This window comes from Myotis daubentonii, chromosome 3, assembly GCF_963259705.1.
Source record: "Myotis daubentonii chromosome 3, mMyoDau2.1, whole genome shotgun sequence".
NCBI lineage: Eukaryota > Metazoa > Chordata > Mammalia > Chiroptera > Vespertilionidae > Myotis > Myotis daubentonii.
In genome coordinates, this window is record NC_081842.1 from 184,620,359 (window position 1) to 184,634,421 (window position 14,063).

The following is a 14,063-nucleotide window of genomic DNA, read 5'->3' on the forward strand; positions in this document are numbered from 1 at the left end:
TACATTAGAGCAGGGGTCCTCAAACTACGGCCCGCGGGCCACATGCAGCCTGCCAAAAACATTTATCCGGCCCACCGGGTGTTTTTGCCGCCGCTGCCTGTCCTGCTTAGCAGCCGACTTGTCCCAGGCCCGCAGTGCGCATGTGTGGAATGTCTGAGGGACAGTGAACTGGCCCTCTGTTTAAAAAGTTAGAGGACCTCTGCACTAGAGCCCCGATGCATGAAATTCATGCAACAGTAGACCTTCCTTCCCCTGGCTGCCAGCACCATCTTCCCTCTGGCACCTGGGACCCAGGCTTCCCTCTGGCTGCTGGCAGGCACCTGGGACCCGGGCTTCCCTTGCAGCCCCGGCTTCATCCGGAAAGTCGTCTGGAAGGATGTCCAGTCTAATTAGCATATTAAGCTTTTATTATTATAGATATCTACACAGAGACATTCAAATAAATACATATATATTTACTGAGTTAGGATGTAAAATATCTTTCTATGGATTAAAGTTTTAACAAAAACATATATAAGCCACTGCTCTTTAGCACTAGCAACATACAAGGCACATACATGCTGTGTGTTACAAATATGTAGTATACAAATTGGTAGATATATATGCTTTCTGATGCCCACTGTTTAAATTCATACACACAATACTTGTGTTCATTAAGTGAACATATATTAAGCACTTACATATGCATCATTGGAGTTACAAAGTTGATACCAAAAGTTGTGGTCTCAAAACAACAACAACAAAAAGTGTGGTCTCTACCCACAAAGAGCTCAAGGTCTTTAACATTTAAAAGATGGGTGAATTAGTGGAATAGGAACAGGAAAAAATTGCTATAGTAGTGGGAAATGCAGTGTGCTAGGAACTTTTACACAGATTTTTACACGTCATTTACATAGTCCTTTACATTTCACAGAGTTCTTTGCTTCATATAAACAGGTGATTATTACTCCCTTTTGGATTAAGGAATAGACTTGGAGAGGTTACTCTGACTAAGATCACCTAACTGGAGAGTGACAGAGCTGAATTTACATCTGTCTTCCAATCCAAAATCATGATCTTTCTCAGGGTTATGACCCCAAAAGATCTGTGGTAAATTACAGATTTCAAATTGAGCAACTTAAAAACCTTATAGGGAAAATAAGGCTACATGAACAGAGCCTGGATTTCTGAAATGTCAGTGGGTCATTTTTATATTTGCTAAAAGCAAAAAGCATAAATACAGGGAATTTTAATGTCATTTACAATATATATACTTTCTGAAAATTTAGAATATTCCTTTTCACTCAAACATTTTTTTATTCTGCCTTCTCAATCTCTTTAAGATATTTGTAAATTCTTTACAGATGTTAATATAAATAAGCATTTTTTCTTGCCACTGAGCCCCAACATTTGTGTGTGTGTATTAAAATTTTTTTACTTCTACCCACTGTGTCCCCCTATTGTCCCAAGAGTATAAAGTCACTTGGATATTGGGATAAAAAACTTCGAGTGCCTTTTATTTAGCATATTTAGCATAGCTTAGATTTGCAGGGTCGGGAACGTCCCACCTGAGGGCCGTATAAGGCCTGTGAAATCATTTGGTCTGGCCCTGCCAAGGCATGAGGAGTGAGTTAATTAAAATTTTTACCAAATATAGCAGGGTAATTTTTAAGTTTATAATTTTGTATGGCCCATGAATGATGTTATAAATATCAAAATGGCCCTTGGCAGAAAAACAGTGCCCCACCTCTGATTTAGAAACTACTTCATGAGCTCTGGCTCATTAAGAAATCCCAGAGCTCATACTATCTTTGTCTTTACTCCTCTCCTTCCCAATAAGAGTATGGGTGGATCTAAAACCTCGTGTACTGTCCCTCAACTTCCTTTATCTCTTCTAATGCTTCACTACACAATGTTCTCTTGCTCTGTCACTTTGCTCTCTTTTCCCCATTACCCTGACCCTTCTTTTTCTAATTATACCCTAAAGGTCTGCCAGTATGCAAATATTTGAGTCAAAATTCTTAGAGCTTTCAAAATCCACGCGTATTGGAATTTCAAGAGGAGAATTTACTGGGATGGATTACTGAAATCTCTATGTCATGCTTCATTCCCAACATATTCTCCTTATAGAAGCAAATGTATCTTTGATCAAGTCTACGGGTATAGCCATATTTACATTGCATGTCTTTCTGGTAATAAATTCTGTTTGTACTTGTACTTTGTGTTGACAGATACAAATGAAATTGATGGAAATGAAAGAGCTGGAAAACCATAGTAATCCATTAAATTGGCGCAGTAGCCCACACGGCATTCTTGTAAATGGCACTACAGATTATTGCAGCCTCAGCACCAGCAGCAGTGAAACAGCCAACCTGAATGAACACGCTGAAGGCCAGAGCAACCTAGAGTCGGAGCCCATACACCAGGAGTCTCCAGTGAGTCTAATAGTTCCCTACCCTCAAAATCAACTTCAGGAAAAAAAATTGATTCAGATAAAAGTTTGTTGATATCATACCTGATACAACTATGTGGCCTTGCCTTATCTGAGGACAATGGAGATTTTCTTTTTTTGAGAGGCAGAGTAGGAACTAATCCAACAGTTGTAAGAGTTTTAACAATTTTAAAATGTAATTTAACCGGTCTACTTGTATATATGTTTTCAGAACAGTAGTTCGGTAGATAATAACTTTTAGAAATTGTTTTTAAATATTCTCACCCAGAGCTGTAAGTAATGCTTTATTTCCTAATGTTGAGGACAGTTATTTACCAGTTATTTAGAGACCAACGACTGTGTAAAAGGGTATTGCTGTTTGCCCTAGCCAGTTTGGCTAAGTGGATAAAGCATCAGCGTGCAGACTGAAGGGTCCTAGGTTCGATTTTGGTCAAGGGCACATGCCTGGATTGCGAGCTTGGTCCAACGTGCAGGAGGCAGCCAATCAATGATTCCCTCTTATCATTGATGTTTCTATCTCTCTCTTCCTTTCCCTTCCTCTCTGAAATCAATAAAAATAGATTTTTTTTTTTAAATATATTTTATTGATTTTTCACAGAGAGGAAGGGAGAGGGATAGAGAGTTAGAAACATCGATGAGAGAGAAACATCGATCAGCCGCCTCCTGCACACTCCCCACTGGGGATGTGCCTGTAACCAAGGTACATGCCCTTGACCGGAATCGAACCCGGGACCCTTGAGTCCGCAGGCTGACGCTTTATCCACTGAGCCAAACCGGTTAGGGCAAAAATAGATTTTTTAAAAAAGAAAAAAAAAAGAGTACTGCTGTGTTATGTGTGCGAGCTATAGAGAAAAAAGACAAAGGAACTCTGCCTTCAAGCAGCACAGTCTAGTAGTGTAACACTGTGTGAAAGGGCTGTGACAAAGGAGGCATGGGACATTCAGGTTGGAGGGAGCTCAGAGAAGATGTTATAGGGAGAACTTCACAAGTGACCTTCAAAGTGAAAAAGGGGTACGTAAGCAAAGGAGAAGTGGTACATTCCTGGCAGAGAAAGCAGCATGAGCATCAGGTCTGAGGCGGGAGAAAACATGCTGCACAGGGTCGTGGGAAGTTTGTGAAGAGTATCTTGTGATGGTGGGAGAGTATTGATAGGAGATGTGGCTTTCTCCTGGTGGGCGCCCGCCTTACCTCTGGTACTTTATCAGAATATAGATGCCTGAGCCCTACTCCAAACTTGAGTTTCTGGGATATAGCTAGGTACATATATTTTAAAAACAAATTCCCTGGGTGATGGTGATGTGTACCTGGATAAAAATGACCACTTTTTGGTCAGAAAGAGCCAGACGATAAGAAATTCAGATGTAGCCCTGGGCGATATAGCTCAGTGGTTAGAGTGTCTGCCCACTCACCCAAGGGTCAGGGTTCCATTCCCAGTCAAGGGCACATACCTGGGTTGCAGGTTCAATCCCTGGCCCTGGTTTGGGGCACGTGTGGGAGGCATCCAATCGATGTGTCTCTCTCACATCAATGTTTCTCTCTCTCCTACCCTCCCTCCCTCTAAAAATCAATGGAAAAAATATCTTGGATAAGGGTTTAAAAAAAGAATTTGGATTTATCTTGAAGCATTGAGGAATTTATCATACAAAAGTAGGTAGGCATTTAAGAATTTTAAGCAAGAAGTAACAGGATTAAACTTACTTTTTAGGAAATGTGAAAAGTGGATTGGAGAGTTGGATTGGACACATATTAATAAGACTGTTGGAATGGTCCATGTGAGAGTTGCTTTAGTCTAAATTAAGCAGTAAGAGATGTAAAATTAATACTTGATTTTATTTAGACAGTACAGTGCTAGACATATCATAGAATTTTCTTTTAAGCACAAAAGGTAAAATTACTAGGTTATTCTTCAAAGACAGCGTGTTGTTAAATGGAGATTGCCCCTGCCACTTGTTTTTTAATCTCACCCAAGGAGTGAAGACATTTTTTCTATTGATTTTTAGAGAGAGTGGAAGGGATGAGAGAAAGAGAGAGAGAGAGAGAGAGAGAGAGAGAGAGAGAGAGAGAGAGAGAGATGTGTCAGAGACACATTGATTGGGTGCGTCCCACTCGGGCCTCACTAGCGCCAGAGATTAAACCTGCAACTGAGGTATGTGCCCTTGACTGGGAATTGAACCTGAGACCCTTCAGTCCATGGGCTGACGCTCTAACCACTGAGCAACTGGCCAGGGCATTAAGCCTTATTATCTACTGTTATAAATCCAGAAACCAATGGGAAGCCATTGGAGGACTTTTAGCCTGAAGGGTTAAGATCAGATGTATATTTTAAATCTATTACTTTGATTATTATAAGAAAGGATAGATTGGAAGGGCATATATTAGAGGCACAAAAGCAGTTGGAAGGTTACTATAATAATTTGGACCAGAAATGATACAAATGGAGGATAGTGATAGGATGAAAAAGAAGATAGGAATCTGAAAAAAGGTAGGAGGCAGATACTGTAAGACATGGAATCTAGCTGAGGGATGACCAGAGGGAAGTGGTTAAGGAAGACCTCAGTGACATCTATGCTTGGTGATACCATTTCCCAAGAAAGATTATAGGAGAAGTCATTCAATGAATATATTCTGCTTGCCTTTTTATTTTCTAGTAATTTGGGGGTTTTCTTTGTCATTTTTTCCTGCCAAGTAGAAAATACATTGTTAGTCCTTGTGGCATTAATATTTTGTAGGTAAGAAGTAGTCCTGAAATACTGCCTTGTGGTGTGACTGATGAAATCGAAGTGGTGACTGCAGCTGTCAATGAAAAAGTTTGTCCTGAATTTAACAGTGACAAACTTTCAAAAGAGGTAAAAATAATTTTATATGTAAATGCTCTTATTGGTGGTTTCCTTTATGCTAAGGAAAGAGGAAAATGTGTTAAATGAACTTTATGCTACAGAAATATTTATTATATTACCATCAGTTGATTTTTCAAAGCATGTTATTTTAAAATGTTACCTTTTAAAACTTTGATTCCTAAAATTTTTTTTCTTATTTAAAATTATTTTTAGGAAGACCCATTTACTGTAGAATCAAGTTCCCTGACAGATCCAGTTACAGATACAAACTTGGATTTTTTCCAGTCCGATCCTTTTGTTGGCAGTAAGTACTCCTATTTATATATTATAGATTTACCCAAAAAAGGCTTTTAAATATATAAACTGTATAAGAATTAGGGCTTCAATTTTGAGAGCCTACTTGTTATAAAAAAGTAGAGTGGAGAGTAAGGTTTTATATGCTCAGATTTTAGTATTTGTCATCTTTACGCAACTAAATCCTAGGACTAAGCCTTTAATTATGATTTAGAAACTCCTGAATAAGAGTATATTTCTTCAGAATAGGGATCAAAAGGAAAGATGTGGAGCACTCTTAAGTCAATCAGCAGTTATTTACTAAAAGTGCCAATATCATGCTTTTAAAACAATGGAAGCTATAATACTATCCTGATCCCTGCCCTTAAGGTTCCCTCAGACTTATTGAAGAAACATAAGTTTAATAAATTAAACTATCTGATGTCACTCTAAACCAGCTGTGGGCAAACTACGGCCCGCGGGCCGGATCCGGCCCGTTCGGCTGTTCTATCTGGCCCGCGGAGCCGAAAGAGCGGAGGGTTCTCTTGCTCTCCCCTCCGCTCCTTCACCAGCAGCAGTGTTAACATGTATTAGTTCACACAAACACTCCATCCATGCTTTTGTTCCGGCCCTCCGGTCCAGTTTAAGAACCCATTGTGGCCCTCGAGTCAAAAAGTTTGCCCACCCCTGCTCTAAACTATGCTAAATACTACTTGTGTTAAAGCTCTTTTTGCATTTTATTTTTAAAATCACCTTGTGAAACTGATAGGTCAATTTATATCAGTTTTAAAGATGGCAGACTGATCTCATTACTGCCATGACTAAGCGTGACTGGTTTAGAGTCATGGCAGTAATGAGTCTAGTGGTGATGGTAATACTCATTTCATACTGTTGTGAAGAGTAGAGATTTTGTTAGTAAAATTCTTGCTGTCGTGCCTGTCTTTTCTCATCCTTCTGTAACTTGTGATCAAGAGGTAAGTATAGTCTGTGATTCAAATTTGACTCTCTTAGGAGGTGTGTTGATGTTCTACCTTTACTCTTTATTATTTTAAATATTTCCTAAAGGTAGATGGCATTCATTGTTTTATTTACTTTGCGGTGGGATTAATGAAACAAATATTGCTTTAAGAAACTGTGCTTTTGTTTTAAAGTTACCTGTAAGTAATGGTGCCAAATAGTAAATATTATTTTGATTTCTGCTTATTTATTTTATCATAGGTGATCCTTTCAAGGATGATCCTTTTGGGAAAATTGGTCAGTATATTATAAATTTATGTTGTATTTAGGAATGAGAGATCCTAATGGGTAGTTATAGGAAATGGACTTACTTTTTATTTAGTTTTGAAACTTATCTAAGGTTTCACTTGATGTTGTGTGTTCCTTGCATTTTTAGAGTGAAAGTGGTAGATTCTTGTGAATTTACTTAACTGTTAGCTTTACTTTTTAAAAAATGATATTAGTGTTTATACTTTGATGCTTTTAGTAATATTTATACTGATTACTCCTTATTAGTCAAGGATTAGGTAAATATAGTTATTACACTACAGGGCTTAGAACTTTCTTTTTACACTCTACTCCAATGAATGGAGGAAAAGGAAACACATTTTATTTTGTTTTCTTTTGTTAATCCTCACCCGAGGATATTTTTCCTTTGATTTTTAGAGAAAGTGGAAGGAAGGGAGAGAGACAGAGAGAGAAAAAGTCAATGTGAGAGAGTGACATCAATTGGTTACCTCCCACACACTCCCTGACTGGGGCCTGGGATAGAGCCTGCAACCAACGTATGTGCCCTTGACCAGAATTGAACCCAGAACCCTTCAGTCCAAGGGCCAGCACTCCAACCACTGAGCAAACTGGCTAGGGCAAAAAGAAACATCTTAAAGATTTACTAAATGTCAGGCTTTTTAAGATATTCTTTTTTAAAGAAAATATATATTTTTGTTAATTTCAGAGAGGAAGAGAGAGTGATAGAAACAGCCATGATGAGAGAGAATCATGGATCGGCTGTCTCCTTCACTCCCCTTACTGGGGACCCAGCCCGCATCCCAGGCATGTGCCCTGACCAGGAATCAAACCTGGCACCCTTCAGTCCTCAGGCCAATGCTCTATCCACTGGGCCAAACCAGCTAGGGCAAGATATTCTTTTTTAAAAAAGTATGTTTTTATTGATTTGAGGGAGAGAGGTAGGGAGAAGGAGAGGGAGATAGAAACATTGAGAAGAGAGAAACATAGATCTGCTGCCTTCTGCATGCCCCCTGCTGGGGATTGAGCCCACAGCCTGGGCATGTGCCCTGGCCAGAATTGAACCAGTGACCTATTGGTGTATGGGATGACACTCAACCAATTTAGCCACACCAGCCAGGCTTTAAGATATTCTTTTTCTAGGATTTTGCATTAGAATAAAGCCAATCATTTGTACCATTTAGTTTTGCTTTGCGAATCTGTTCCAAATATTGGCTGTTACCCTTGAGCTAGAGAAAGAAAGACATTTAAAAGTTTTTGTTGTTGTTTTATTTTAGTTAATGATAGCATAAATTAAGGGTCTTAAAATGGGATCCCTTAAAATTATATGCTAGTTTTAAAAAATAAGTTTATTATGTAAAAGACTCTTATCTTTTGTCCCGGCCGGGTGGCTCAGTTGGGTTCAAGCGTTGTCCCATACACCAAAAGGTTGCTGGTTTGATTCCCAGTCAGGACACATATCAAAGTTGTGTATTCAATCCCTGGTTGGGGTGTATATGGGAGGCAACTGATCAATGTTTCTCTCTCACATTAATGTTTCTTCCTCTCTCTCTCAAATCAATAAACATATCCTCTGGTGAGGATTTTCTTTTTTTTAAGGACACTTATCTTTTATCAAAACCATTATGGAATTTCTAGTCCCCCCTCCTTCAATTAGGAGCACCCCCAATTAGAACTAACTTAGAGGTATTATTAAAACCTACCATACAGGAAACATTTGTGTAGTAAGTGTTGGAATTATTGGTATGCTTTGGGTGAATGGTGAAGAATGTTAATTAAAGCTGTTTAACTAGATGGAACTGTCTATATCTTTTTTTAAAGATCAATAGTCATAATAGAAAGTACCTAACTTAGGTTCTGTAGGAGTTCAAAATGGGGATGGGGATGGGGATGGGAGGGAGGGGACATCTGTAATACTTTCAATAAAAAGATAAATTTTTTATAAATAAAGTATTTTGACTGGTAAAAAAATAACAAAATGTCTTTTTATTACTGCAGTTGTCATGCCTTCAGGTGACAGGAAATTCAGTATAGTAGTTTTTTAGTCTCATAATAATACTGTATTTTCTTAGATCCATTTGGAGGTGATCCTTTCAAAGGTTCAGATCCATTTGCCTCTGACTGTTTCTTCAAACAATCTTCTGCTGATCCCTTTGTCACTTCTAGTACTGACCCTTTCAGTGCAGCCAGCAATAACAGTACTACATCGGTAAGTGGGAGGGTTAAAAACTGTTAAATGGGTGACAAGTGTTGTGAGTTTCTTGCAATATACAGGTGAAAGAATCCTGTTTTAGGTTACTTCTGATGGGCCATATAGGATTTTTAGTTTCATTCAGCCCATCTAGTTTTTGGTTCAGAGCTTGATCACCCACTGGAATTAACTAGAATAATTTATGTCATCCAAAAATCAAGTCTACCCTTTAAAGGACCAAATATTGTCCCATTGGGGATCTATATATATAAAAGCCGAAGCAACTGTTATGACGGAACTACCAGAATGATCGGTCGCTATGGCGCCCACTGACAACCAGGGGACAGACACTCAATGCAGGAACTGCCTCTAGCCCGCAGACCCTGATCACCGATGGGGCCTGCCGGCCAACTTCCTGGTTCCTCCCCACAGCCAGCAGGCCCTGATTGCCCAATCGGGGCTGGGCCCCCAGGCTGGGATGGGGAACAGGAGGGGGGGCGGGGGGGGGGGGCTGGCAGTGGACGCAGCACCTTTTCCAGGGGGTTCGAGGGCCAGCTCCCTCCTCGGGCCAGTGGCCAACCTCCCGGGTCCCTACCCCCGGCTGACAGGCCCCGATCACCCGATTGGGACCGGGCCCCGGGCTGGGACGGGGAACCGGGGGTGGGTGGTGGCAGACGTGGGCAGCAAGGGAAGGAGGAGGAGGGGAGGCAGGGAACCTGATTGGCCCTGATTGCCAGCCAGGCCTAGGGACCCCACCCGTGCACGAATTTTGTGCATTGGGCCTCTAGTATTAAAATAAATGATTAGAAATCCATATACCAATATTAAAACACATTATGGACGGATCACAAGAATTCTCGTGTTTTTATATTACACAGTGTTTTACAAAGTATCATATTTTAAAAAGATATTAGCTTCTAAGAACATGTAATAAATAACTTCAAAATGCAATGGGTATTTAATTTTAAAGTGTGCCGTTAACATTTATGTAAAACTTTTTTTGTACTCATTCAGTAGAAACTTATCTGGCCTGGGTAAAGCTAGCAACAAAACTACTGGTCCGCAATGTGTTAAGTAAAGGTTTTTAGAAATGTTTGATATGCATTATTGAAATAATGAAAATCAGTTTAAAGAGAACAACATTAATGTTTTAGAAAAATAAAATAATTGTTATTTTATAGACACATCTGGAATGTTGTCTTACAAAGAAGTACAAATTCCCACTAAATGTCAGAGTCTTGAGAACATACATAGTACAACAATCACTATTTAATAACCACATACTATGACCAGATACTTCTGTGTTCTTTACATTCCTTATCTTCACAACAACCTTGCAAAGTAGGTGTTGATGTGTCTACTTTAAGAATAGACACAGAATAATTAACTTAGCACAGCCAAGGTTATACAACAAGTGGTTTATCATCTGGAGGCTTTAAAAACAAAATCTTTATATCATGGGTATTTAAACATATTTAAAATAAAGTAATATAATGAAATATTCTAACAAACTTTTATGTAGCTATGATTTAATTTCAGTAATTATAAGTAATTTGGGAGTTCTAAAAAAAAATTATTTGGAGGCTTCTTTTTGGGGGGCAGGATTTTCATGTTTATGAGTAAACCAGACCCAGAAAGGATCAGTTGAGTGGCAGGCATTTGAAGCAAAAATTTTGTCTTTCATTACTCTTGGATTAAGAATACTTCCTTAAGCCCTAGCCAGTTTGGCTCAGTGGATAGAGCATCGGCCTGGGGACCAAAAGGATACATGCCTTGATTGCAGACTCCTCCCCAGCCCAGGCCCTGGTCAGGGTTCATGCAGGAGGCAACCAATCGATGTGTTTCTCTCACATTGATATTTCTCTCTGTCTTTCCCTCTCTCTCCCACTCTCTCTAAAAAAATCAATGAAAAAATATCCTTGGGTGAGGATTAAAAAAAGAAAAAAGAGAATACTTCCTAAGAAAAAACCTCTTAGACACAGACAACAATATGGTAATTACCAAAGGAAAAAAGGGGTGGAGGGAGGTAGAAGAGGATAAAGGGGTGGGGAGAGTTAAATGGTGACAGAAGGAGACTTGACTTTGGGTGATGAATACAATAATATATACAGATGATGTATTATAGAATTATATACTTGAATCCTGTATCATTTTATTAATCAATGTCTCCTCAATAAATTCAATAAGATTCTTTAAAAAGGAAAATACTTTCTTAAAAGAGTAATTGATTGTTTTAAAGGTAATAGATTTTGATGTTCTTAAATTGCTTCCTTACTGTATTTGGTAAGGAACTATTTGGCCAAAAACTGGTATTTTCCATTGATGTAAAACTGAGCAAATGCCTCCGTAACTGAATATTTGTGGTTTCCACAGGCTACTGGATACTGTGTTTTCCTATAACACATAGTTTGTAGTGTGGACCCACTTGCCAAATTCTTCTTAAATTGGCTGTAACCTGAATTCTTTCCTTCTCACCTTATTCTACCCTCTCATTCTTCACTCGTATCATTTAAAGAGCAAAAAAGCCAAAGCAGCTTTTTCTAATTTAAAAATAAACAAATTTCTCCTGTTCCTCTATACTGGTGAAATATTTCTGCCATTTATTCTTACTTTTCCTCTTTTCTCCCCAGTTTTCTAAAGCAGCTTGCATTTCCTCTTAATGTATCTCCATTAAAAGCAAAACAAAACAAAAAACAAATTGATAATATAATAATAGCTGTTTATCTAATCTTTTCAATATGCCAGACATGGTCTGAAGTTCTTTTCTTGTGTTACCTTATTAAATCGTCACAATAATCTTGTAAGGCTTACGTTATTATCCTCACGTTTAAGATAAAGTAAATGAGGCTTAGAGAGGTTAAGTGGTAATAAGTTAGTAAATGATAGAACTGAATTCAAACCTTCATCAAAAATCTTAAGGCCTTTACCCCTATAGCCTACAATTGAACTTTATTTCTTCATAGCTCTTCAAACCCCTGATATTGTGATCTTTTTTAAAAAACAAACAAACAAAAACAGGCCTCTGATTATGCCTCCAGTCATTAATCTCTCCTCAAAAGTATTTTCTGTTTCTTCAAGGCTGGTCTTTGTTCTCAAAGGGATACAATTTTAAAGACCAAACAAACCAAAATAAACAACTGCCATTCCTGCTATCCTAGCTGGTGTTTGGTAGCATTGTGTAGGTGCTAAGTCATATTGTCTAAGTCAGGAGTGGATGGCTGATAAAGAAGAGAGGGAATTTCAGTAGTAAGTTAGGTTACCTTACTGGAGGATTTTGGAGCATTAATTTTATAAAATCATACCATCTGAATTTTAGTTATGAAAATTACCTTTTTGTACTAAATTGCCTAATTATCAAACTGAACATAACATAGAGTTTTGTGACCACTTATTCCTTCATTAGAGGCCCAGTGCACGAAATTCTTCCACAGGTAGGGTCCCTAGGCCTGGCCTGGGATCAGGGACGATCAGCTGCTGGCGGGGCCTTTCTTCATTCCGTGCCACCCCCTGGTGATCAGCACACATCATAGCAAGTGATCGAACTCCTGGTAGAACTCCCAAGGGGACACTTTGCATATTAGCCATATATATATATGTATTAGAGGCCTGGTGCACGACATTTGTGCACTCGGGGGGCGAGAGTCCCTCAGCCCAGCCTGTGCCCTTTTGCAGTCTGGGTGTCCTCGTGGGATGTCCAACTGATGGCTTAAGTGGGCAGTCAGACATCCTTAGTGCTGCCGCGGAGGCGGGAGAGCATCCTGCCACCACTGCTGCACTCACCAGCCATCAGCCTGGCTTCAGGTTGAGCAGCGCCCCCCCATGGGAACTCACTGACCACCAGGAGGCAGCTCCTGCATTGAATGTCTGCTCCCTGGTGGTCATTGTGCATCATAGCAACCAGTCGTTCCGCCGTTCAGTCGATTTGCATATTACCCTTCTATTATATAGGATAGATGGACACGTAGTTCTTTCCCTTGCTAGCCAGTTGCCCTTTTAGGGTGATTGCACAGTGTTCAGTGAAGGAATAGAAATTAAACCTGACATGCATGTAGGCATGCTTTTTCCATTTCTCTTTGTAATGGTACACAAAACTAGCAAACTATTATTAAAAACCAGGCCTGTTTTTTTTTCCTCCCTCCAAGTCAAGAGAAGAGCAATAATAGTTGGTGATTTAAATTATCATGCCAGTGACTGTCTCACACCAATATTTTGATGATTATATTAGGAACCATGGAAATTTATTTCCTATACAGACCACCTTAATTTTTTTCTTTGATTGCTATTCATTATTCAGCAGATATAATCAGCATATAAGCTAGTGTGCTAGTTTTATAAATAGTATCATTGGCATCAGTTAAAATAAGTACTGTCATTTTCAATTCCAAAACTTCATTAGTAGTAATTCTTTCTGCTAGTAGTTTTATTGGGTCCTCTTTTATAAACAGAGAATATAAGTCTCAGCATTACTTTTCTCTTTTCAAATACGCCTGTTTTACTTGGGAATTTGTAAATTGAGCTCTGCATTATCTTTTGACACTCAGTTATAATATCCAATTTCTTGATGATTAGAAATAGATGACATTGATAGCCATGAGTCAGAGTGGGAAATAAATATTGCAAAGCTCTTTTCATGCCCCTTTCACTGTCTGTCAAGGCTTTTGGATGGCCTCATACAAACATCCTGATGCCAGAAAGAAGAAGTTCAGTTGTCTTCCTAAAAACACAATTTGTTTGACTATGATTAAAAACTAAAGTAAAGTGGGAAGACAACTGGCTTCTGGTAAAGTCCTCACTCGTAGCTTCTCACCCTTGCTACTTGGTACAGAGTTATACATGGCATATTTAAAAGTGGCAGGATCTTTTTAACAGAAACACCCTCTCCCTTCCTCCCTTCCTTCCCTCTCCCTAATACACAAGTGCATGTTTTCTTTAAGGGGAAGAATGCTAAACTATTTTAGATAACAAATAGAAAATGGAAATCTAGCATTTTCTATATTAAATACTAGGATATTTAAGAGAATAGTATGCATCCTAAATGCAGTATATCATCCTGGAATAAGAAAAGGACATTAATGGAAAAACTGGTAAA

General features: G+C 38.9%; 2 protein-coding genes across 6 annotated transcripts in view; one reads left to right on the forward strand and one right to left on the reverse strand.

Annotated features, from left to right (window-relative positions):
• Window positions 1-14,063, reverse strand: part of LOC132231104 (calmodulin-like) — a 428,233-nt gene that overhangs the window by 113,477 nt on the left and 300,693 nt on the right. The window lies entirely within an intron of this gene.
• The window catches only part of EPS15 (epidermal growth factor receptor pathway substrate 15), a 123,046-nt gene that overhangs the window by 90,450 nt on the left and 18,533 nt on the right, over window positions 1-14,063 (forward strand). For all 5 annotated transcript variants that reach the window (XM_059689626.1, XM_059689622.1, XM_059689623.1 and 2 more), the window contains exons 16-20: window positions 2,211-2,414; window positions 5,161-5,277; window positions 5,482-5,572; window positions 6,760-6,795; window positions 8,856-8,992. In XM_059689626.1, coding sequence (XP_059545609.1) covers window positions 2,211-2,414; window positions 5,161-5,277; window positions 5,482-5,572; window positions 6,760-6,795; window positions 8,856-8,992 — 585 coding nt within the window. The remainder of the gene's footprint in view (window positions 1-2,210; window positions 2,415-5,160; window positions 5,278-5,481; window positions 5,573-6,759; window positions 6,796-8,855; window positions 8,993-14,063) is intronic.